This window comes from Lynx rufus, unplaced genomic scaffold, assembly GCF_022079265.1.
Source record: "Lynx rufus isolate CCGP_SWC_20201006 ecotype Redwood Valley unplaced genomic scaffold, mLynRuf1.p SCAF_1, whole genome shotgun sequence".
Classification (NCBI taxonomy): Eukaryota; Metazoa; Chordata; class Mammalia; order Carnivora; family Felidae; genus Lynx; species Lynx rufus.
In genome coordinates, this window is record NW_025814823.1 from 72,286,259 (window position 1) to 72,312,082 (window position 25,824).

A 25,824-nucleotide genomic window follows, 5' to 3' on the forward strand; every position below is an offset into this window, starting at 1 on the left:
ATACACAACAGCCACCGACCAAGTTTTAGGCCTTCCTACGGCAGGACAAAAAGCAACTTAAAGACCTCTTGTGACGAGATAGAATTAAATGATATCTTAAGTATAGACTGCTCGCCATGGTCCATGGTCCATGGTCCATGTTAGACCATAGGAGGAAAATGCTAGAAAACAGTGCTCCCCATTAAACCTTGCACTGCACTAATTCCACCTAAACGTCCAGAAGGTCATCGCTGCTTTCATCGCTCTCCACCGTCAGCTGCCGGGTCCACCACTTCTTCACCTCGGAGCCACACGACGCCGTGTCGGTCATGGGGTTCATTTTGCACACTACGGATTTCATTGTTGTGCGCCCTGCAAATCGTAAGTTGACCGAAGACACTGAGTGGCTTATTGGTTTTGGTGCTGTGGAATTGACAAAAGTCCTATGAGCAACGTGGAGCTGTTCACCCCTTTGCAAGCCATTCCTGAAAAGCTGTGATAGTCCCAGCAGTAACAAGTAAACAAGTCCCCATAAACACGTCCTATCCATAGATGTTAAGTATGAAATCCTTCCAGCTCTCGGTTCTTTATATTCATCATGGACTTTAAAATTCTGTTCAGGGACAACTAGTGATACCATTTGAAAAACTGCTACTTGCCAGTTGCACTTTGAGATAACCACAAAAACTAAATAAGATAAGATACAATAAAATAAAACATTCCAGTCTGGGCAAATATAAGTGTCATAGGAATATGGGTGAGTAGGTGTTTGTTAGTATATACAAAGAAAGAAAAACTACAAAGGAAAAGGGCAGATAGTGTCAGCAATAGCGAAGGGAGTCTGTAAATCACTTTAGGGGTAGACTTGAATTTGAAATCTGAGACCCAAAGCCCACAGGGTGTAGACACCTCTAGGACCTGAATCAATGGAGAAAGGACTCGGGGCACACACCTGAGGGCAGCCGCCACTGCCCGAACTTCCTTTGGGGTTTTCCGGGGTCTGTGGAGTCCTGCCGACTGCCCCCTCTGTCCGACAGCGTGGGGCTCAGAAGCTGCTGCTGGCTGCTGGTCTGCATGGGGGAGAATAAAGCAGTTACTGGCTCTTTGTTAACGCTGTGCTCCCCTCCTGTCCTCTGCACCAGTCTGGACCCTTATTTTATTTTATTTTATTTTATTTTATTTTATTTTATTTTATTTTATTTTATTATTTATTTATTTATTTATTTTTTAGAGTTTAGAGTTTATTCATTTTTTTAAATATGAAATTTATTGTTAAATTGGTTTCCATACAACACCCAGTGCTCATCCCAACAGATGCCCTCCTCAATACCCATCACCCACCCTCCCCTACCTCCCACCATGGACCCTTATTTTAAGAAAGAAAGAAAACACAATAGGAAAAACAGTACTGGAGCCCCAGAGTCCACAATGGGGAAAGGAAAAGAGAAAATGGGTTCAGAGAGTCCAGGAAAGTGAGAGCCACCCCTGCACGCGGTGAAGGGAGGGGGCACAATTCTCCAGGTAGCACCTCCTCCAGGTATCCCTCCAGGACTCCTCCACTCCCACGGCTACCTCCCCTCTGCACCTGGGGTGTAGCTATGGACCAGGAAGGAAGCGGGGGGGCAGCAAGGACTGACCGGTTTCCTGAAAATATATTCTTGCCAACCTATAGGTCAGTCCTAGCGCTCCAGAAAGAGAGCTCAGCAGACAACACTCTCCAACAGCCCCAGAGGAGAATGAAGCTTATACCAGCCAAGACTAATGTCAGAGAAGAGCTGAGACCCTCCACCCTTTTTACTCAGTCTCTGGTGCCCCCCCTTTCCTATCAGTGCCTCGGACCTCACATCTCTTCAGTATCCCCTCTTGGTTTTTTGGTTACCTCATGGATTTTTTGTTGTTGCTGTTGTTTTGTTTTTGGTTTTGTTTTTTTACCTGAAAGTAGACAGCTCTGCAATCATCACTTTGCCAGCCTCATCAGCCCTGCCTGGCTGGCTGTCCTGATCTTACCCTGGCCCCACACATGAAGCCTCTATGTCTCTGCCCTTTGCTGACTGTCCCTGCACAAGTCCCTGTTGTCGGTGGCAGTTGATTCCCACATGTTGGGGAGGCGACAACATGAAACCCACCCCAAACTGGGCTGTGGAACAAGGAATTCCCTTGAAGCATCTCGCTGGGCTATGGAGCCACAGGCTTCGGTATTTACTGCCGGCCCCTGACTAGGCCGCTACACATCACAAAGCCTTACTGTGCCAGGGGCTCATCTCAGAGTGCTGGATCGACTCCAGCTCGTCCACAACTGCACCCTCCTAATGGGGAGGCCCCCTGCCAGCTGCTGGTCACGGAGCAAGGTTCTCCAGCGTGTCCATGCTAGGCTTTTTTATGGACACGTACATTGAGTCTGGAAATGGAAATAAGCTTTGCCCTAGTGAAGAAGGTCCTCCTGAATTCCATATGCTCTTCCAATGCCCAACTAAGGGAGGACAAAGCCTCAATGAGTCTGACTGTTTAAGGAAGGTGGTGGTCAATTACAAACATTTTCACTGATTCTACTGCAAGTTCCTGTGACCTGGTAGAAGAAAGCATTTAGGGCAGAGCTTCGGGCAAACCATGTTCTCCTAAGTCAAGTAATATCACTGGACTCCGTTAAACCTGTAGAGATGCGATATGAACTCTTTAGACAAAAATCAATAGAATTAATGCGTTCAGAGCATTAACTTTTTTTTTTTAGTATTCATACAACTCAGAATCAGAATCTTTTGAAATAACCCCAAAGCATTCCAAGTTGTAAAGGTCCAAAGATAATCTAGATCAATATGTTCCTTTTTTTTTTTTTTTTTTTTTTTTTTTTTACTTAAAAACTTTCAATTAGAGATACTGTCACCTTGGGGTGCCTGGGAGGCTCAGTTGGTTAAGCATCTGACTCTCGATTGTGGCTCAGGTCATGATCTCACGGTTCATAAGTTCAAGCTCCCTGTCAGGCTCTGTGCTGACAGCATGGAGCCTGCTTGGGATTCTCTGTCTCCTCTTCTCTTTCTACCCCTTTCCTGCTTGCACTTTCCCTCTCTCTCTTAAAATAAATAAATAAACATTTGGAAAAAAAGAAATACTGTCACTTGTTTGAAATGGCTATGTGAACAGCACTGTTTTATTTTTTATTTTAAAAATGCATGTGGGGCGCCTGGGTGGCTCAGTCGGTTAAGCATCCGACCACTCCACTCAGGTCATGATCTTGTGGTTCGTGAGTTTGAGCCCCCCGTGGGGCTCTGTGCTGACAGCTCAGAGCCTGGAGTCTGCTTCAGATTCTGTGTCTCCCTCTCTCTCTGCCCCTCCCCCACTCACGCTCTCTGTCTCAAAAATAAATAAACACTAAAAAAAATAAATGAAAAATAAAAAATAAAAAATGCACATAATATCCTTGGAGGAAGGATGCCTCATACACATACCTCAGGTTGCATATTATTATCCTGACTGTTAGCATTCATGTCCTCACTGGGCTGGGTGGTCTCGATACTGGGGGGATTGAGGAACCGGCTCAGCTCCTGCTGTTGGCTCTCCCTCAGACTGTGGATGATGCTGCATGACTGCTGCTGTTTCTATGGAAATATGATCATTCTCTCGGTAACAGAGAAATCAACCCAACATCCCCCTGTCCCCCAGCACTCAAATTGTATTTCCTTCTCTCCTCTCCAAAGAACCTGTATGCTCAGTGACCTCTTAGGAACTTCCAAATGAGGATGTTTAACTACTTCCCCTAGTTAAGTATCAGACTGCTATAAAGGCAGGCTTAGAGACCTCCCAACCCACGCTTATTTGCATAACAATGGGAATAAATATGTTCATTGATGCTAGCTCCTGTTGTATTTAAAACAGAATTTTTAAATCACTAACTTGGGTGTTCTATATTTTCCCTTCTTATTTTGCTCTGTGCTCATTCAGCCAATATGGATCACCCTTTCTTTCTGTGTTGTTAGAGGCAGAGAGCTTTGGATGGATGAGTGAAACCCTTGCTCTTGTCTTATTCTGGATAGAGGCAGGCCTGTCTGTCTTGACACACACTTGGGAACATGGTCTGGTGCTGAGCCAGCTCCCTGTGCCTTCTTGGGGTCTGTGGTGGGGGGGGGGAAGGTTGGGTCCCCAAAGTGAACAGGGCTATGATATAACTATTGTCTTGTTATAGGAGGTTGAAGTGTTTTGTTTCCCTGGGGACATTTTCTCCTCCAACAGATATGTTTCTGCTGTTGATGTTGTTCTGAGAAACAGGATTTAAAAAGTGTATTATGTATAAATGTTTAGTAATTAGTGTGATTCTTTCATCTGTGTGTGAAGTGTAAGTCAAAAGCATAATCATAAAAATAATTATCTAGTAGAAATGCCTAGTGTAAACACAGTGTATGCCAACACAGTATATGTTCATTGATTTATGAGTCAGAGAATCCTATAAGCTTATAAGTCTAAAGGCAACAGACAGATCATTAAACTCCCAGGAGACGTGGCCTTTGTTAAAGACCAAACAACATTATCAATGGAATGGTGGAATTTTTAGGAGCGATTTAAAAGTACTTTTGTAAACTCGGTTGCCAGTCATCGTATAGAGATTTGGGCATTTTGAACAGTTGAGTTTGATAAATGGAGATCACAAATATTTTAATAAATATTTGTTCAGTAAACTGCTTTTTAAACATCAATGTTCTGTTACAAAAATGTGATTCCATGGCAACGCCTTATGGACTCTGCTAACGAGGGCGCAGCTGGGTCTGGATGAGAGCTCAGGTGCGAACCAGGTGGCCATCACGAGGGGATGAAGCTGACACAGTTGAGGGGCTACGAGGCTAATCACAGAGCATCTCATTCCGCTGTTCCTGAAGCTCTTTTGTCCCTCCTCCTCCTTCTCCTTTGACAGGAGGAAAGAAAAACCCGGATGCTGCCAGTTGACTCACAGCTCTGATGCGCTTTAAACACTTTTTCAGCCACATGCGGATGGTCTGCTTGGCCACCTCCTCCTCGATGGTGTACTCCAGCTGCTCCCTGGCCAGCAGCTCCTCCAGCTGCAAGCTCTTCCGGATGTCAACTGACCTGTAGGACAGCATGCTGGGGGTGGGGTGGGGGGGACACACAAGAGCATTCCAGGTCGGACTCATTTGGGACTCTGGTGGAGATCTCAACTTTCAGAGAGGACACCACTCAGTCCAACCAAGGGACTGTTCCTGTGCCACTGGACTAGTTATGTCACCTCCTCTGTAAGATGGGGACAGTCATGGTCCCCACCTTATTAAATGACTGAGTTAATACTTGGGAGGTGCTTACAGTAGTAAGTGCCATATAAGCGTTTGTAAAACCAAAGGTCTAGGCTGGTCCCTGATCTACATTACCAGCTGCTTAAGGCTTTGGAATGTTCCCTGTAGAAGGAAGACTGCTCTGTCTGTATACTTCCTTCACCTTCAGTTCCAGGTGGGGATGGTCAGTAAGGGTTGGCTAAGGTCAGGCTTCCTGCCCCCCGCCCCTGCCATTTCCCTCTCTGTCGATCCCATCTGTGCCCCTGGATCTTCCTCATTAATTCTGGTGGGTGAAAGGTCAGGGTGGAATACTTGCTCCCATTCTGCCCTAGGCGCAACAGGTTCAGGCGGGGGCAAATGAAGCCAACACAACCGATGTGTCGCCTCAGTAAGGCAACAACTCACACTGCATCTAGGCTGAGGGGTCTATAGCCAAAGAAGAACGCAGCCCCTTCTGCCCCTGGTGCTTGCTGGTGCTGCCACAGGACCCCCGGTTGGCGCTCAGCCCCTGCCTGCCCCTCCTGTGAACTCAGTGCTGCCTCCACCGCCCACATCACAGCACGGAGGTGCTCGGGAGTCCTCCCCATGCAGCACTGGCACCCCGACCTTCTCTTCTTTGCTAGCGCTCTTCCCTCCTTGGAGGAGGGAAATGTGTCTGCCCTTCCTCTCTTCCCTGCCTCCTCCAGAATCTCATCAGTGCCAAACTGTTTTCATCACTTCCTGAGCTGCAGGGATAGGGAGGGGCAATCCAGGCCCCCATTGGCTTCGCCCGGGTCCATCTTATCGGATGCCTCCCTGTGTTCCAGAGAGGCCGAATGAGAACTGCTAATGACAGCGGGGTGTCTACGTGTCTCCCTTCACCTAAAAATATTTGTCACCAGGAGGAAAGATTTGGTGACATTCTGAGATGGCGTCCTCTGCTAGTCATATGTATTTTCTGCCTCTTCTTTTTCTGCCCTTTGGCTTGCTCCTGGAAGAAGGGAATAGCGGGAAGTAAACTGGGAAACTTGAGAGAACTTCTCCCGGGTCCTTCCTGTTCTTATTTTCAAATTTCAGTCCCAAGCATATTTCTGTATACCTGAGTGCTTCTGAATGTGTGACACCATACCCAGCCCTTCACCAAATATTTTCCACATGATGAAAATAGCCACTTCTAGAAGAGGGCCATGACTTTTCCTGCGGACAGACCTCTTTGAGAGTGGGGCCCATGGGACTTTTCATAGAATAACATTTTAAATGCATAAAATAAAATATCTCTTATTACCAAGGAAAGCAATTATATTCAAATACAGTGCTCATATTATTTTCTTTAAAAAAGTGATGATAAAACGGATAAAGAAGATACAGTATATATGCAATGGAATATTTCTCAGCCATAAAAAAGAATGAGATCTTGCCATTTGTGACAACATGGATGGAGGTAGGGGGTATCATGCTAAGTGAAATAAGTCAGACTGAGAAAGACAAATACCATATGATTTCAATTACATGTGGAATCTAAAAAATAAACAAAGCAGAAACAGACCCATAAATACAGAAAACAAACTGCTGGTTGCCAGAAGGGTGGAGGGGAAGAGGGTGAAAGGGAGAGGGAGGGTACAGGCTTCCAGTTTTGTAATGAATAAGTCACGGGGATGAAAAGTGCAGCATAAAGAATATAGTCAATGACGCTGTAATAGTGTTGTATGGTGACTGATGGTGTCTACTCTCGTGGTGAGCACAGCATAACATACACAGTTGTGGAATCACTATGTTGTACACCTGAAACTAATATAACATTGTATGTCAACTCTATTTTAATAAAAAAAAGAAATGAAATTAATTTTAGAAATTTTTAAAAAGATGGTGACAGAGTAACATAAGTGCTTCTTTATTAATGCATTAAATAACATCTAGGGGCGCCTGGGTGGCGCAGTCGGTTGAGTGTCCGACTTCAGCCAGGTCACGATCTCGCGGTCCGTGAGTTCGAGCCCCGCGTCGGGCTCTGGGCTGATGGCTCAGAGCCTGGAGCCTGTTTCCGATTCTGTGTCTCCCTCTCTCTCTGCCCCTCCCCCGTTCATGCTCTGTCTCTCTCTGTCCCAAAAATAAATAAACGTTGAAAAAAAAATTAAAAAAAAAATAATAACATCTAGCTGAGGTCAAAGGACTACTGTAATTTAGAAGCAGTGGTGAGTATAGAGGATATTGAAGATTATCGGCCACGTCAGCGATGCCATCTGAAAATATCTATGATTTCTGCTGGTGGCAGAGATGCAGGTTATTATTAACACTGTGGGGCTTGCTGCCTGCATTCATCACTGAAGAAAATGCTGCATTTCAGTGACTGATTAATGACAATAGAGATGTGATTGTTTCCAAGCCCATTGACCTCTGGATTTGATCCATGGATTCCTGTTTAAATTTTTTTTAACGTGTTCATTTTTTGAGAAACAGAGACAGAGAGACAGAGCACAAGTCGGGGGGGGGGCGGGGCACAGAGAGAAGGGAGACACAGAATCTGAAAGCAGCTCCAGGCTCTGAGCAGTCAGCACAGAGCCTGACATGGGGCTCGAACTCACGAACTATGAAATCATGACCTGCACCGAAGTTGGAGGCTTAATTGGCTGAGCCACCAAGGTGCCCCTATAGATTCCTGTTTAAAAAGCTGTTATGGATTGAATTGTTTTCCCCCTAAAAAATCTTTGTTGGAGTGATGACCCCCAGTACCTCAAAATGTGATCTTATTTTGAAATAGGTTATTACAGATGTGATTAATTAAGAAGAGATAATACTGGACTGGGGTGGGTCCCTAATCCAATACGAATGGTGTCCTTATAAAAGGGAAGATTTGGACACACATGTGTAAGCACACACGCACACGCATGCACACATGCGGGAAGAACAACACGTGAAGGTGAGGGCAGAGATCGGGGTGATGTTTCTACAAGGAAGGCGGCCAACCCCTAGGAGCTGGCAAGAGGCTGGAAGAGTCCCTCTCACAGCCTCAGAAGGAACCAGCCTTGCCGACCCCTTGAATTTAAGCTTCTAGCCTCTAGGACTGTGAGACAATACACTTGTTTCAACCACCCAGTTTATGGAATTTCGTCCTCCTTGTCCTGTGTGGGGTCTCAGTGAATGTCTGGAACGTGTGGTTTGCCAGCCAGCTGGGGGCGGAATCATGGAGCAAATGAGAAGATCTGGATTGGACTCCAGCTGGACCACCTAGTCACTAAACTCCCCCAGACCAGCTCCTCCCTCACAGAACGAGGGGAAGCTGTGCTCCCCAAAGCCCCTCACCTCTCCCATCAGGATCTCCTCAGTCATATGGGGCACCTCTGGGGATGTCAGGCCACTGCTTCTTCCCCCTCCTGTGTGCGGCACTCAGACACGGCCCTTACAGGACAGCGACAAAGGCCATGTGGAGCCTGAGCAGTGTGGCCTCACCTTATAATCTCAATGAGTGTGGCATCTTGGGCTGTGAGCCCACTTGTTGGTTGTATTTCACGAGGTCACAGCTTTGGTTTCAGCACTCACTCCAGCTCTGTGACCCAGGGTTGTGAAAACTCCCTCGTACCTTAGGACATCATGGAAAGTGACATCCCCGCCATTATGCAGTCTCTCCATTTCATAGCACATGTGCTTAAACAGAAGTTTGTCTTTGTCGAGATCCACCTCCAGCCTCCCCCGCAGGAGCCTCAGCAGGAACTTCACACGGAAAGTCGGAATCACCCCCTGGGGGGCAGAGCACAATAACTGGTAAATCATCTTTAGGCCATAACGATTCACTTGGGGTTCTGTTTTCACAGAAAAAAAAAAATCACAAAAAAGAAAAACGACACCAGATCTTTTTCTTAAAAGATAGCATAATTAGCAGTGGGAAGTAAGGAAGTTGTTTGCCTCCCTGGAGGCTGGGTCAGGAGGGTGTTTACTAGAGAAGCACCACATTGAAAGCCGAGCACTTAGATTTTCCGCTGGTGCTTCTCTGGTTCTGTGGGATCTTATAACCTGGCAGCATTGGGAGCCTAGGAGGCTCTCTGCCTCCCTGGCCCCAGCCCTTGCTTTACCAGGGTTTTCCTCTCCTGGTCTGTTTCACTGACTCAGCCTCTGCTCATCTATTTCTCTAAAACACGCTGAGTGGGTTGCTAATGCATTATCGCAGAAAGTACAACATTCACATGTACATGTTCCTCCTCTTCACTTAGCCTGGATGCTACAAACTTCTAAACATTTTTTATAAATGGCTCTTCTAGGGAATGATCACTCCTTTTCAGGTCTTCCCAATTATTAGCACAATTACATACAAGAGAATCTGGTCAGAGCAGCTCCAGATTCTGGAATATCAAACACGTGTCGCTCCCTTTCGGGCAACACAATCTACCGTGCCAGCCTGGCTCTGTCTTTGAATTAAGGCATTGGGCTAAAGGCAGGGACATGGGTAACCATGAATTCCTGTCAGTTAGAAACACCTTAACATGTGACTCATGGTGCCATCTTTGATGTGTGCATCCAAGGAAAGCAGGTTCCCACAGGCAGTGGTCTTGGAGAGGCAGGTGGATCAAGGGGAGATAGGAGAGCTAGGCCAGATGGCCACACGTGCAGGTCACTGTCTCAGAGAAAGCCCCCCTGAGACTGGTGACTGCGGAAGTGGGGGGTGTTAGGGAGAGGGGGACAAAGGCGGTGAGGAAAGCCAGGCATCACTGTGCAGGCTTAGCTCAAGATGCCCCCTTCCTTAGCTTGTTCTGGTTCTTTGGTCTTCACGCCCTCTGTGAACTCTTCCTGCAACTGTTTTTGAACCTACCCATGGTAGATTTTCCCATGGTAGAACTCTCCTTGTTTTTCGGATGTCAGGTTTAACAACACCTCCCCAGCCAGACCATCATGGCCACCCCGCTAAAGTAGCCTGCCCTCCAGTCCGACTGGTGTCTACCATATTACCATCTGCAAAGTGCTTATAGCTTCTTGAGATAATAATGATTATTATTATTTCACGTTATATTGTTTGTCTCCCTATATTAGAATAGAAGCTCTGTAAGCATGGGTGACTTTCCGTTGCGTTCACTGCTGTATCCCCAGCACCCAGAACTAGGCCTGAGTATTTACTAGGGATGAAGAAAGGGGAAAAGAAAGAGCAGCAGCAGCAGCTAGAGAATGAGATATTGTTGCTTTGGCTAATTCCAGGAAATCTTGGGAAAGTTTTATGGTTAAAGCATTCAAAGAATAAGTCCAAAATAATTTAAAAAAATAACCTTCAGAAACCACTAAGTAGTTCCTTTGCACTTCTAATCAGGATTGCTGTGTGTGGCTGTTTGTGGCTCTGTATTACACCATCGCTCTGGTGATTTGAACTTCACTACTTCTGCTGCTCTCATCCTCAGAGCTTCCTTGGTTTCCTCTCCTTGATGACTTTCTGAATGTCCAAGAAGAGGGCATCCACGGTTGTACAGGGGACCATTCTGTCCCTCTCCCTTCCTAGCATATTTTGCTGAATGGTCAATGATGGCTTTCTACAATTCACAATGGCCATTCCAAATTCAATAGATGTCTACTGGTGACAGCAAGACTACTTAAATGTCTGCGGCAGGGCAGGGAATCTCTTTGGGGGTGGGCATGAAGCAATGGTCCCCTTTCCTACCTCTCGTTTATCATCCACCATATTCCATATGATTTGAAAGTGGCGGAGATCGTTGTAACTTAGAAGCTGGTCCTCCTCCGTGGAATAAAACAAGGAGAAGTTCTCCACAATGATGGCTAAGAAAAGAAAAAAGAAAAATGGAGAAGTTAGATAATTATGCTAATCTGTCATTTTTTAGAAAAAGTAAAACATCTATTATAAATAATGGATTTTATCACCTACATCACAAGCCAAATTTTTACAGTGTTTTTTAGTGTGTTTTCCAAGTTGGCATATCTTACTTACACTTGGATTAAGCTATTTATCCAGCTCCTGCCTTTCCAAAACATGAGGGTCATGAGCATAAACACACATTCTGTGTGTGGAGATATCCATGCCAGCTGGCTTTCACTCTTAGTTGACAGTTCCAGGGCAGTATTTAAAGGTCAGATTGGGTTCTGGGTGGCCCCACACCTGGGTGAACACCATGTATCTTTCAGAAACATAACTGTGATGTTTCAAGGCCATAAAGGTAGCCCTCTCTGAGATTTCTTCAACTCAGTCCATGAGAAGAGCTCTTTTGAAATTAATGATCATAATTAATAGGACAACTCTTGAAATTGCAATCAACTGTCATTTACATGCCTTTCAAAGGTCTTTTCAGCTTCTGGATCGAGAGGCAACAATTTATAATTAATGCCATGAAATACCCGCCCCAAGCAATCTGGGATAATTACTTGAAAATTGTACGTAATTATCTAAGTACCTGGGTTTAAAGATATTAAAACATATTCAGTGAACATCACTTACCTACAAGCAGATTTAGCATGATGTAGGCAATGATGACATAAAATGAACAGAAATACATAAGTGCCCCAGCGTAATTTCCGCAGTCTGTTGCCCAGTATGTGAATTCATCTGGAGTACAAAAGGGAGGCTGGACCTGCGGGCGATGGGGGAGAGGGAGGAGGGGTCAGAGTGAAGAATACGAATTTGTGCACATGCTGTAGTTTGTGAACTATCCCTCACCATATAAAACATAATTAACTTCAAAGTTAATCTCCCAAAAGCCACGTACATTGAGTACATCATCCGTGGCAAAAATCAAAAAGAATCTTTCCTTTATTCTACACTTCTAGTCTCAGGGAATCTCAAGTTCAGTGCCATTTTAGAAGCACAATGAAAATGAACTCCTTTCTTCCAAGAGACATTCTTTCTGCCACCTGCACTAGTCCTGAATGGTAAGTAGTTCTTGTGATGGGAGCTGCAGAAAGTCAAAAAAAGCATTTAAAAAATTTCTTTGACCTAACTAATGGGTTAAGCTTTATGAAGATTTGTTATACATAGCAAATTCACATTCAAATTGTGTAAGAAGAAACCAGACCATTATGGGACTTTACAGAAGAGCACTAGACTCAGGTTATCAAAAGTCCCCCCACCCCGTCTTTAGTGGCCCAATAAAATGCTGGCACCTCAGAGAAACCTGGCTTCTTTCAGCCAGAGAGACTAGCTCTTTCTTCTGCAGAAGAAGCAGTTGTAGCACTCTGCTTGTTGTATATTTAGAATCTATTTAATTCTGCTTCATATTATATTTGATTTGGTAAATTCTGTCCCCATTCATTCATGCATAGAGTTCTTTAGCTCCTACTATGTGCTGGATTTATACCCAATGTTGGAGACAGACAGGTAAGCAAGACATAGAGTCTGTCCCTCCTTCATGTTGCTGACGGTCTAAAGCTATATACATGGGAGCCATGGACTGCATGTGGCTATTAAAATGTAAATGTATGTTAATGAACATCAAATACAGTTTGATGAAATTTAAAATTCAGTTGCTCAGGAGCACTAGTCCCATTTCAAGGGCTCAGTAACCACATATGGCTACTGCATTAGACAGAGCAGATTGCCATCATGGCAGAAATTTCTTTTGGACAGTGTTGTTCTGGAGGTTGAGAGAGAGGAAATAGAGATGGAATAATCAAGCCAGTAACTCACTATAGCTGTGATACATGCTACAAAGGAGAAACACAGAGTGCTGTAGGAACATGTCACTGCAGTCTTAGTGTGGGGCAGGATTCCTGATGGAGCCGATGCTTCAAGGGAGATGTGAACACAAGGAGGAAAAGGGAGGACCCAAAGGGAGGGTGTAGCTCAGGGCCTTGCCATAAGCACCTTGAGCATGCCTTGGAATCAGGCAACACCGAGCTCCTAGCATATGGCCCAGTATAAACCAGGCGCTCAGTGAATATCTGTTGAATAAATTCAATTAAAGAAGAGGAACTCCCCTGTTTGTACTTGACTGCCAAAGTGTTAAAGGTGGGAGGGAAAGAACAATGCCAACAGAATGCGTATCTGCCAGATGGAACCACAATAGCTCAAGCTGGGTTCACTGGATATTCTTCCTGCACATGGCCATATACTGCAATGTAAAAGGATGCAACTTTATGGACTAAATAGCCAGGATAGGTGTTTTGTACACAAAGTCTTGATGCTAACGAGGATAAGGCTGGTGATATACTGCACTGCAAAGAGTTTCATTTGGTTCTAAGTTGATGTACTGTTAGTGATGAAGAGAAGTTTACCATACAGTCATGCATAATCTTATTCCAGTCTTCGCCTGTGACGATTCGGAACAGTACGGTGATGGCTTTGCCAGCTGAGGAAAAGTTTGCATGCCTAATGAAGGAGGAAAAACCAGAATGTGGGTAATATAGTTGGTCATGAAGTAGTAAGGTGTTACCACTAAAGCAGGTAGATTTTGGAGCAGATGTGGTTGTTAAGTCACCATGTCTGAAGGTTATATCTTCTTAATTTGTTATTCACACTTGCCCTCAAGCATAGCCGTCTAACCCAACCCTAGCATGGTGCCACCATTTTGTGGCCATGCATCTTGAGTGGCTAAGGGTTCCAATTTTGACAAGTAAAAGTGATTCCTTCTTTCACATGGATTTTGCTATAAAAAGTAGAGCTGCCATGTATCAAATAAGCAATCTCTGCAACAAGACACATCTGTATATAATGTGTTGTATAATTCCTTTTTAAAAAACTATGAAGTGCTTCCCAAAATTAAAGATAATCTCTGAAAAATGCTTTTCGTATATAGTAACCATTTTGGGAGTATAGTTTCCCATGTTCTGCTTTGTTAAAAAAAAAAAAGAAAACCCAAATCTGTTCAAAGTGTAATTTAAAAAAGAATATGTTGTTTTTTGGCAGTAGGTGGATAGAAATTCACCGGGAAATTACAAGTGGTTATTCCTGTGTAGTGGTAGATTTGGAATTATGGGTTCCCGTTACATTTTGGTAATATTACGGAGACAAGGTTTCTAAAGTAAATGTGTAGACTGTTTTTAATTAGAAAAATGTCATTTAAAATTTGGACATTTTGTTTTAGTTTCCAACTCATTGTTTCCCCTTCCTCCTGTCTTTGATAGACAAAAGTCATTCAGGTTTTTATTCCTGATTTCATGATTATAAAAGTTTGCTTGATAAATGAATAGGGAGAGAAATCCACACCAACCTGTTAATGTTCTCTCCATACTTCACAGTACCAAATAAAACAACTCCAGCAAAAGCATAACACAATAGAAGTAGGAACATTCCCACTATGATAAAGAAGCTTTTGTACATGCTGACAACCACCGTCAGGAGAAGCATCTTTAGTGTTACCTATATGGAGATGTGGGGAGACAGAAATGAATATTTAATTCACTTAGCCATGGGGAGCCTGGGAAGTAAGTAACAGGTAAGCAGGTGGCACGAGAGTGACCCTCATTTTAAAATTGCTTTGAATTAGTTCTTAATAAAGGGTATTAATCTAAATATTATTCAAAAAACATTAGAGAGAAATTCGACTTGTATTTCCAACTGTTCAGCCTTTTCAGCCAAATTAATAAAAGCCTCTCCCTAAAATTCCTTGCTTCTATTTTCTCTTCTCTTGCTCCCCGAGTCTCTATGATGAGGGCTGTATATTTTTGGCCTATTCCACCAAGTAGGCTCAGGATTCTCCCACAAACAGATGTTCATAAAAACAAACCTAACCAATGGCAAAATACTAAATACCATCAAATAGCACATATTGAATACGTGAATATATGGAAGGTATATGAAATAGTGTCAGTAGCGAAAAAGAAAATTACATTAAAAAATGAAAAATATATGTGGAATATATGCAATATATTCCACATATATGCAATATATGCAATAACAAAGAATATAAAGAAATCTGGGGTCATAGAATCACGAATCTTCACTAAAGATGATTTTTCTTTCCAGTAAAGTAAGCTTATTCAAATAGAAACAATAAAAATAAAGAAGTATTAAGAAAGAGCATTGGTTTTCGCTTTCATGCCTGAGATGTTGTCTTTAGTTGATGACTGAGTTAATTTAGCCAATATGAAGAAGAAATAAAAGAACAGAAATGTCAGGAGATGTATCACAAGATAACTAAGCTGCCGATTCATTTTAATATTTAATATTTGCTCATTTGGACTTAGGATGACTACCAATTTGTTAACTTCCACCCTGAAGACCCAGATGGATAGCTGAAGTCAATCAGGCATCGCTCCTTTCTTCTGTGCTTATGCAACCGTTGATAGTATCCTTTACAACGTACTCACATGCTTTCCACAGATAGAGAAAAACCGGAAGACAATCACGCAGGCGCCCATCATGTAGGTATACGCGTTCTGAAATTTAAACAGAAGACAGCCACTCGCCATGTGCACAGGAGATCTTGTTACAATTCCAGTTTTCATTTTAAGTCTTCTGTGAAGTCTACTGAGTAATTAGTTTAATAAAATGTGAAAATTCTTATAAGAAATTTATCTTTAAAAGGTGCTGAAAAGGTCACTGCCAAAACTCATGAATAAATATTAGCTATAAAATCAAATCTTAAATGAAACTTCGGTCTCTGTTTTGCTCAGCTGAATTCTGTATTTTAAAACTAAAATAAGTTTTACATAAAATAGTGACCGGCTCCTTTGAGGAGCAAGAAAAACTCAGGGTAACAGTGCAACATGAGGATGTCAAGTGAGACCAAAAATGCAGGAACCCTGGCAAAGAAGGTCTAGAGTTGGAAAAGATTGCAGGAGGTCAGCTTCCTCCTCTCAGAAGGTCTCCGGAGACTTTGGAGACCAGCCGGCCACATTCGTGTAAGCTGATTGCAGAGAATGTCTGTCCAGCCCAGAAACACATCCAGCTCATTCTTCAAGTGTGCAATCAGCAGCGAGAGATGACTGGGTGCACTTTATGACTAAGAAAGCTTCATCTCGGAAACAAAGATCCCACCAGCTAGAGCTGCAATAACAACTGTGGCATTAAACTGATGCCAAAGCGTGACTTTTCTCAAGGAGTCTCGCCTCGCCAAATGACAACTGTCACATATGGGCCCCCGGGAAGGGGGTCCGCTGAATATCCTTGAGGTACAAGGAAATGAATGTGTCTGCATAGAAATAGCTTAGATGGGAACAAATACTGCATCTCCCTTCACAATAGGCCACAGAGAGTGCAAAGTAGAGTGGAGGATGAGTATTTTTCCGGGACGGAAGCTTCTTGGGAAAGAACAAAAGCAGTCGGGCAGAATAGGCAAGTTAGTCTTTCCCGTGTGAGATGTCCTCTCTGGGACATCTAGGATTAGGAAGCCTGCCCTACTCTTCTTTTGGACCAAGTAGTTTTTGGCTATATTTGTCTAGGGAAAGCTAAAAACATGGACCTTGCTTCCCCTTTCTATGTTAGTTCCAGATTTGCTATAGAGGCTTTCTCACTTTGCATTCTGGAAGTGACAGCACCCCCATCCTTCACCTGGTCCTGAGAGGTCCCGTCCAGACCTTGTGCCATGTGCCTCTTGCTCCTTCTACTCCAGGCACACTATTTCCCTCCCATAGCATTCCATCACAGGGACAGCCGCCAACATACCCTCATCCTACAGGCTGAACCCAATCGTCACTTCTGCAGGGACACTTTCCAGGACCTCTCTGACGCAGCCACCTCCCGCTCGTTTGTGTCATTGCAGGAATACGTGTCTTTCCTCCATCTGCCTCACTATGGCTGCAACTCTCATTGACTTGGGAGCGTTCCATGAATGCCTACTTGTCCCAAACCACACCTGCCCTCCCAGCCTCTTGGATCATGATGAAACATTCTGGCATAAAACTTTGAAATGAAACAAAACACAAACTTTCCAGGCTGTGATGTCCATGAGAGCAATGACTGCCTTTGTTTTGATCTGTGCATTCTTCTCAATCTCCAGCATGGTGGCTTACACATCTTTGGTGCTCAAAACCACTCATTATTCGAGGAAATGGATCAGGGTGACTGAGAGCCCACCTAGGCTTGGCACAGCCCCTGATGCTGACGGTGACAGTTGTTTTAAGAAGGACACTCAATACCTATCTGCCTGAGCACAGAAATTTCATACTAAAGCACACCCTTTGTGAGGTACAAATGGGTTCTCTGTTTGATGGAACTTTTCTGGCATGACTGTAACACTGGGGAGGATGGAAGAACAGATAGAAGAGAGCAGGAAAATCTGATAGTATTAATTTTGGCTGGCGTTGAGGAAGACTAACAAAAAAGAGAAGGTATTGATAATGTGTTGGGGTGTTGTACTTTTTACAGTTAGAAAAATTTCACATGTTACGGGTGCCTGGGTGGCTCGGTTGGTTAAGTGTCCGACTTCGGCTCAGGTCATGATCTCATGGTTTGGGAGTTAAAGCCCTGCATTGGGCTCTGTGCTGACAGCTCAGAGCTTGGAGTCTGCTTCAGGTTCTGTGTCTTCTTCTCTCTCCACCCTCCCCCCTTGCACTATGTCTCTCTCTCTTAAAAATAAACATTAAAAAAAAAGAAAAATTTCACATGCTTTATCTTTATAATGCCCATGTAGAATGGATAGATTATGAAGTTATATCCCCAAGTTCAGAGCAGGGAGCAAAGGATCACTGAAGACAAATAACTTGATCAAGCCTGGAAAATGGTGGAGCCCAGAGTAGGGGCTTCTAGAACTCCACTGAAAACTCCATGTGGTTACCGAACACTTGAAATGTAGTGAGTCTAGATTAGGATGTGCTGTAAATATAAAATACACATTCAATCAAAGATTTAGTACCAAAAAAAGGACGTAACTTGTTTTCTTAATAATTTTTATATTGCTGACATATTGAAATGATAGTACGTTAGATATGGTAGGTTAAAATACATTATTAAATTCATGCCATCTGTTCCTTTAAAAAAAGTATTTATTTATTTTGAGAGAGAGAGAGAGAGCCCATGCAAGTGGTGGAGGGGCAGATAGAGAGGGAGAGAGAATCCTAAGCAGGCTCCCCACTCTCAGCACAGAGCCCAATGCAGGGCTTCATCCCATGAACTGTTGAGATCATGTCCTGAGCCAAAATCAAGGGTTGGGCGCTCAACTGACTGAACCACCCAGGCACCACAACATCTGTTCCTTTTTAATTTTTTTAATGTGGCTCCTAGGCAATTTGAAATTACATCCGTGGTCACATTTTATTCCTATTGGACAACATGGCTCTAGATCTCAATCAGGCATACCCACGGGTGTAGGTTTTGAGCTGGACCTCAGACTAAATGGAAGTTGGAGAGGCTCAAGGCATTTTAGGCAAGCTAGTGAGAACTCAGGTATAAACACAAAGAATGATATGCTTTAGAGAAAAGGCTGCTGGATGTTTAGTAGAAAATAAGGCTTCTAAAGTGCCTGAGAATCCCACTGTGAAATACTGATTATAATGTAGTCGCATTGATGCTACATTTCAATTCAAAAGACTGGGTTTGAGTTTTCTGATACCAGCTTGCATGTGAATTTAGGCAGGTCTCGTAATCTCTGTTTCCATTTTTTTCTCTCTCTCTCTCTTATTTTCATCCTTTGGGAAAATGAGAGTTAAACCAGACATTTTCAAGTTTCTCCTTCTATTTGCACACTCTAGGACTCTGAGGGGCCAGATTTTGTTTGCGTGAAGAGTGTAGGGGAATGTACATGCAAGCATGTCTGAGGGCCTATCACGGTCAAAACTGGATGTAGGGAGGTTCATCAGACACCTGAGGGTAGGCTGACACAAAGTGAAATGAGACTGGAAACAGGGTTACCTGAACTGAAGTTATTAGCTAAAATAAACTTTTATTACATGCATACCAGGAGGGCAAAGTGAAGTACCACCCAGACCACACCAAGCGATGTCACCAGCAGGTCGTATCGGTTTCTTCTGCTTTGCCAGAAGCCGGCAGGCGACATTGCTATGATCTTCATTGTAACCTGGGGGAAAATAATGTAGACAGTAAATAGAGGCTGAGTGTTCAACATATATTGAAATGTGTTAACTTGAGGCACGTAATTTTACATCATTTTAAATTAATGTAAAATTTTGTTTAATGTTTATTTTTGAGAGAGAGAAAGAGAGAGAGAGGGGGAAAGAGAGAGGGAACGAGAACAGGGGAGGGACAGACAGAGAGAGAGAGAGAGGGAGAGAGAGAGAGGGGAGAGCTGTCAGCGCAAAGCCTGACTTGGGACTTGAACTCATGAACCATGAGATCATGACCTGAGCTGAAATCAAGAGTCTGATGCTCAACTGACTAAGCCACCCAGGCACCCCATTGAGGCACACATTTTTAGAGGATGTAGAAACCAAAGAGAGAATTTATTACTAAGAGATGACAGATGATAGGATAGATAGATAGATAGATAGATAGAGATACAGATATAGATTGATCCACTATCTAAATTTTAAAGTAGGATAGGTTACAAATCTGTATCTCCATGCTCTTTTCTCCTTGTTTTATGACTAGTTCTGAGAGAAAGACATTTTTCTTCCTCAAGTAAAAGACCATAGATTTTGGGAAACATCAACCAGTACAAGGTGAAATAAGAATCTGCTTGTATTTCAAAGAAGATTGTGCTGGAAAGTGATATTATGTGGACTATATATTAAAATAATCTTGTCTGGGCCAATTCCCTTCGCCACCACATTGCAATTTGAGTCCCTGAATTACAGTGGTTTGCGCAGTTCACTACAAATATTTGAACTCACATAACCAGACAGGCCAACATTCAGATACAACAATCAACAGCAGTTAGCAATTCCTGCGGTTAGAAAAATCTGAAATATAAAGTGAAATCTTTGTTCAAGTTAAGCACAACAGCCTAAAAAGGAAAATATCCTAAGAGCACGCTACCCCTCTCCCCAAAAAAGACTTCAAAAGCAATGGAACACAGAGCTGAAAGTCAGTGCTATCAAAGGAGGGCACTGTTTTACTTTACAATGTGCACCACAGCCCCCAGAGCCAGCTGGCTCATTACTGTACCTCTAGAACAAAGATGAAGGTGAAAACAACTGACATTGTTGCCAAAGGAACGGTCACTGGGTCCTCCACATCCCACTGTAAGAGAAACAGCATCCAGGTCTTTGTCCATATCCATCAGACATATAAAGACCTTCCCCTCCTTTTCTCATTTGAACATGACTATGAATTTTAATTTTTTACACTAAAGAACGTAGACTGTGAATGGATATGGCCCCTTGCAATATTCTTGGATGCACCAATGAACGAAAAAGTCCTTCTCAGAGCTTCACTGTGAAATAAAGTACCTTGACGGACAGCAGCACTGACTGGGCCAGGACAAGCAATGCAATTGTCCTCTTAAAGAACGGATGCTGGGTAATGTCATACATCTTAGCTCTAAAACCATCATTATCTGCAAAAGAAAGGTTGAGGCAAAGGCATTTCAGACATAGGTCACATTTACTTTCTTGTCTTTCATTTCCTTTAATGCTCATTTTAAAACTCATTACCTTTTTCCCCCTATAGTTCAATCTATTGTGTAGTGTTTTGCAGGAATGGCTGGTTCTGAATATTTAAGACGACGGTGCATGACGCCGTCTGTATTGGAAGGAGAACCGCATCATTCAATTTCTGTCAGTTTAATACATTTCACTCATATGTTTAAGAGCGAAGCACAAATATATTTTATTTAAAAATTCATTTTTTCATTAGGGCTTATCCTGAGAGCACTGAAGCACAGCCTTTGGGTGGTTGATTTTAATAGCCTATGGAGAGATCTGTAGTTTGGAGCCTGTTTCTATATTAACTTATGCACAACCGCCTAGTGGCCTCACGATTATTATTTTAATTGAAATCTTAGACTCCTGGGGAATCACGAACACTGGTGCCCAACATGAATAAAATCAGAGCATCTTTGATACCCGGGCGAGGTGGGAGATGAAGAGGCTGTGCTATCTTCAGTCGGCTCTTCAGATCTTCCCATCTTCTCTGATCTACAGTCAGCAGAGCTGTCCCCTTAATAAACAAAGGAAAGCAGAAAAAGGCCTTATGTCGTCTACTCCACACCAAGGTCATTGCAAATGGGGCGGTGGTGATACCAACAGGACTAATTTGGGAGTATATGATAAAGATATTCTTCAAATACCATGGTGGTTCGATAGACATGGTCACAATTCTCAAATCTGGTCTTTAGAGGGGTCCCAAAAAGGGTGGCCACAAGCCTCAGAGAAGATCCAGCAGCCTTCAACTGGTATCTTCGAACATGTATAAATTTCAGGTTTGGGAACATCTAAAGAAGGTTCCCTACACAATCAAATTTTCAAAAAGGGATACCCACTCTAATAGTGGTTAGTTTCCCTTCATTTTGTGGGGAAGGCTGCAGTAAAATTGTAGCTTGTCAATCTGATTGTGTCTTTAAAAAAAATCATTCTGCTATACACTGTCGCAAAACTTTTTATTTGTTTATTCTGAGAGAGACAGAAGGTGAGTGAGGGAGGGGAAGAGATGGAGTGGGAGAGAGACAATCCCAAGCAGGTGCCACGTTGTCAGCCCAACACGGGGCTTAATCTCACAAATTGTGAGATCATGACCTGAGCCGAGATCAGGAACCAGACACTCAACTGACTAGGCCACCCAGGTGCCTCAATTGCAAAACTATTTTTAAGCAGTATGAAATCACATAATTTGAATCTTTAAGTATTAATGCTGTGACAAATGGCTGAGTGAGATCAGATATTCTTTACCATATATATATGAGTACTTTATTAAAATGCATATAAATATATTACATGACATTTCATGTATTTATACATGAAATTATTTGTATATGTATAATGTATACAAATTATACATTATTTATACACTAATTTATAAAGGCAGAAATGTATACATTATTTATACACTAATTTATAAAGGCAGAAATATAGTTTAAGAAACTGAACCCCCACCCCACTCCCATTCTTCCCTTCTTTCTACAGAGCTGAAGACTGTCCTTTAAGGATGTGTCCTCCCCACTGCTTTCAGACTTTTGCTGTTTGTGTATATATCAATACATAAGAACATATTTGTTTTGAATTTTAAAAAGTGATATAAATGGTATTCAATATGGGCTTCTTAATGCAGTTAGTTTTTATCTTCATTGAACACTATGTCTTGCATACCACTAGACACCAGATCTAATTGGTTTAACTGCTCATAAAGTATCCCACTGTACAAATATATCAGAAGTTATTTGCTTTAGGTTTATGTAGTATAAAAATGCTGCAATAAGTACATGTCTACAGTCTCATGGTGAATACCTACGAGATTTCCTTAATAGCAAATCTCTAGGAGAGGAATTGCTGGGGTTTAGGAATTTACACATCTTTATGTTTACCAGATATTGTGAAGTTGCTGTCCAAAGAGAAACAACCAAAGAAATTCGCTGCTAGCCATCTCCAAGTGTTCCAATGTCCTAATATTCTTGCCAGTACTTGATATTGTTAGATATTTTAATTTGGCCATGATGGGTCGGAAATGTGTCCACTTTAGTTTTAATATCAATGAGATGAAATGTTTTTTATATGAGTAAATAGGGGTGATGATTCTTGTATCTTCCTATGTGAATTGCCTGTTCATATTCTTTGCTCATTTTTGTATTTGGATATTTACTTTTAGAGGTTTTATAGAAATTCTTAATATATTCTGGATATTAATCTTCTGTCAGTTATGTGAATTGTAAATATTTTCTCTTAGTCTTAGCTTGCTTTCTAAAAAAATTTTTTTTTGCCTTATCAAGTCTCTTATGTCTCAGAAACTTTTTATTTTAATGTAATCTAATCTGTAAATTTCTCTCTTTATGAATTCCACTTTATGGTTAAAGTCAAGAAATCCACAACTCCTCCAGGGTCAAAAATAAATTCTACAAGGTTGAAAATGGCTTTTCACAGCTAGGTCTTTCATCCTTCTGGAATTCATTTCTGAGTATGCTGTGAGGTAGAAATCTCTGTTTAATTTCTTATATCTAGACAATGACCCCAGCACCTCTTATTGATGGTCTCACCCCCTCCACTGATTTGTCGTGCTACTTCTCCTTTATATATACCTGGTCCTCCTGGGGCTTTTAGCTCTGTTCTAAATCTAACTTTCTATCTCTGTAACATTACCCATCCTGTTTGACTCACCATAGCTTGTTTACTTTCCTTTTCCATACTTTTGTTCATGCTTAGCCTTGAGAGAGGTTTGTCAATTTAATTTTTTTTAAAGAATAAGCTTTTGTCATTCTTGAATCTTTTATAATATCTTTGTTTTCTATATCATTAATTTCTGTCCTTATCTTTTTTACTTTATTCCATTTTACTTTGTTGATCTTATTATAATTTATTGATTTGGACATCTGACATATTACTAATTAATCTTTGAATTTTCTTGAACATACACTTAAAGTTACAAATTTCTCTAATTGATTTATCTATATTTTGTGAGCTTTTATATGTGATTTTTATAAATGATTTATCTAAATGTCTTAAGAGTTTCTATTCTAATTTCTTCTGTTACTCATAAATTATTTAGAATGTTGTCTTAATATTTCCAACATCTGAGGAATCTTTTGTTATCTTTTTTTATTATTGTAGAGAATATGTTCTGTACATTACCAATTTTTTGGTAACTATTTTTTATGACCTTTGGGCAGTACATTTTATACTTGAAAATTGCTGGACTCTGGGTTATTCATATGTCCAGTAGATCAAATGTTTGTATTGTGCCAAATCTCATATTTTCTTTTTTTTCTGATTTATGAGTTTCTTAGGGATATATGTTAATATCTTTCACTATGATTTTGGACTTGCTGGCTTTTTAAAATAATTTGGTTAATTTTTGCTTCATATATTTTAGGGTTCAGGAGTTCTATACTTTGTTGGTAATTCATTTCTTCTGCAATTGTCTAATTACACTGTTTATTCCTAATAATGATATTTGTTTTAAACTAATTTTTCTGATATTGATATTGCTAAGCCATTTTTCTTACTATCTGCAAACAAATATTTTGGGTTCTCTGGGTGCTAGAGATATTGATATTATTTCTTTATTATACAAAACAAAATATTTTAGAAAGTTGAGCTCTGAAATGAGCCAAAAGAATAATAAGCGTGGTGGTATCATCTGATCATTAATATCAGAAAACCTCTGGAAGTTTATTATTGTGACATTAAGTTTATTAATCAAACTGTTATCTCATAATTGAGAAATTAAATATATATATATATTACTAGTATAAACTTTGAACTTTTTTAAACAAGGTTCCATTTTCCAGGGAAGACATAAATTTGCATAATTCAGAATTGTGCAAATGTTGCCCCCAAAGCTTGCCTTATCTCCCGTATCTTTATATTTCCCTATTGCCTATATATTTGGAAATCTATTTACATACTTTTGGGTTTGACCATTAGAATGTGAGCTCCATGAGGGCAGAAATCTTTATGTGTTTAGTGTTTAGTTTGTGTGTTTAGTTTTTATGTTCCCAGGTCTGGCCCCAGTTAAGTTCTCAAAGAAATCTGTTGAATGACTAAATAATAAATCAATAAATGCTGTTATACAGCAGCTCATGTGCTACCATCTGAAAAGCTTACTGGGAAAAAAAAATCCCTCCTAAATGGTTCATATAACTCATAAATTTGCATTATCAATTAAATAATCAAGTTTGTCATGTTTTCTTCTACTTTTCCTCTTTCTGTAAGCACCCAGCACCCACTTGAGCTTAAGTCCGTGTTCCCCTTCTCAAGGCCAAGATGCTTCTTTCTTCCCTCAGCACATTAATACAACCAGTACTGTGAGTAGACCTCCTGATACTCGTCTTACTTCAGCCAGGCCTCCAAACTCAAGAGCTGCAATTGATTATATATTTGTCTCTGGTTGCTGAACATTTTATGTTGCTGCATTTATGTCGCTGATTTGTGAGCTGCCATAGGACCTGATTCTCCTGAAATCAGGTGTCTGCTCAGAGGACCTAAGCTCTCTACTTGGCTGACTGGCTTCTGCTCTTGTTCAGGAATCTCCGTTGTCTGCTCCAGTGCCAAGGCTCAATGGCATCTGAAGAGACCCATCTTCCTCCTTCTGCTTGGTATCAAATTGAACACACTTTAGGGCTTAGAGACACTCATTTATGAATGTGTTATAGTAAAATAGGGGGCTGGGCAATATGATCTCTCTCTATCCTTTCTTATTCTAAAATCCCATGTTTCTGTGGGTCGGAGTAGTGTTGGGGCCCAAAGTGGAGATTTTTAAGCCACACCCTTTGAAAGCCCGCACCAAATAACATCCTCATTAGGCACACATCAATGGTGGCCATCAACTGGGTAGCTGGAACCACACATGCAGAGCCCGGGGAGTGGAGGTGTGTGTGAATGATACAGTCCCATGTGCAGCTGCCCTAGCCAGTGGGCTCGGATGTGCTTGCATGCGATCCTGTCCTGGTCATGAATCACAGGAGCGTCATACCTAGCTTTAATTCAGTGCAGAGTGACATTTTTATATTCTCGGAAGAATTTCAGACTCTGCAGAGTGGGCACCGCTTCTGAATTGTGACCCCATTTTCTACACCTTAAAAGCCCCAGACAAGTCATGTCACCTCCATAAGCTCTGTGTTTTCTTCCACTGTGCATTTCAGAGTTGTGAGAACTGAAAATGGCATATGTAAACCTTAGTATGTAGTAAGTG

General features: G+C 41.8%; 1 protein-coding gene across 3 annotated transcripts in view; it reads right to left on the reverse strand.

The window, feature by feature from the left end:
- Nucleotides 1-208: 208 nt before the first annotated feature.
- The window catches only part of NALCN (sodium leak channel, non-selective), a 298,095-nt gene continuing 272,479 nt past the window's right edge, over nt 209-25,824 (reverse strand). For all 3 annotated transcript variants that reach the window (XM_047081619.1, XM_047081611.1, XM_047081602.1), the window contains 14 exons: nt 21,051-21,144; nt 20,436-20,542; nt 20,152-20,226; nt 18,986-19,105; nt 15,459-15,527; nt 14,360-14,508; nt 13,425-13,518; nt 11,653-11,785; nt 10,864-10,979; nt 8,806-8,963; nt 4,917-5,067; nt 3,423-3,572; nt 932-1,049; nt 209-402 (listed from right to left, as the gene is read on the reverse strand). In XM_047081619.1, the coding sequence (XP_046937575.1) occupies nt 209-402; nt 932-1,049; nt 3,423-3,572; nt 4,917-5,067; nt 8,806-8,963; nt 10,864-10,979; nt 11,653-11,785; nt 13,425-13,518; nt 14,360-14,508; nt 15,459-15,527; nt 18,986-19,105; nt 20,152-20,226; nt 20,436-20,542; nt 21,051-21,144 (1,728 nt within the window). The remainder of the gene's footprint in view (nt 403-931; nt 1,050-3,422; nt 3,573-4,916; nt 5,068-8,805; nt 8,964-10,863; nt 10,980-11,652; nt 11,786-13,424; nt 13,519-14,359; nt 14,509-15,458; nt 15,528-18,985; nt 19,106-20,151; nt 20,227-20,435; nt 20,543-21,050; nt 21,145-25,824) is intronic.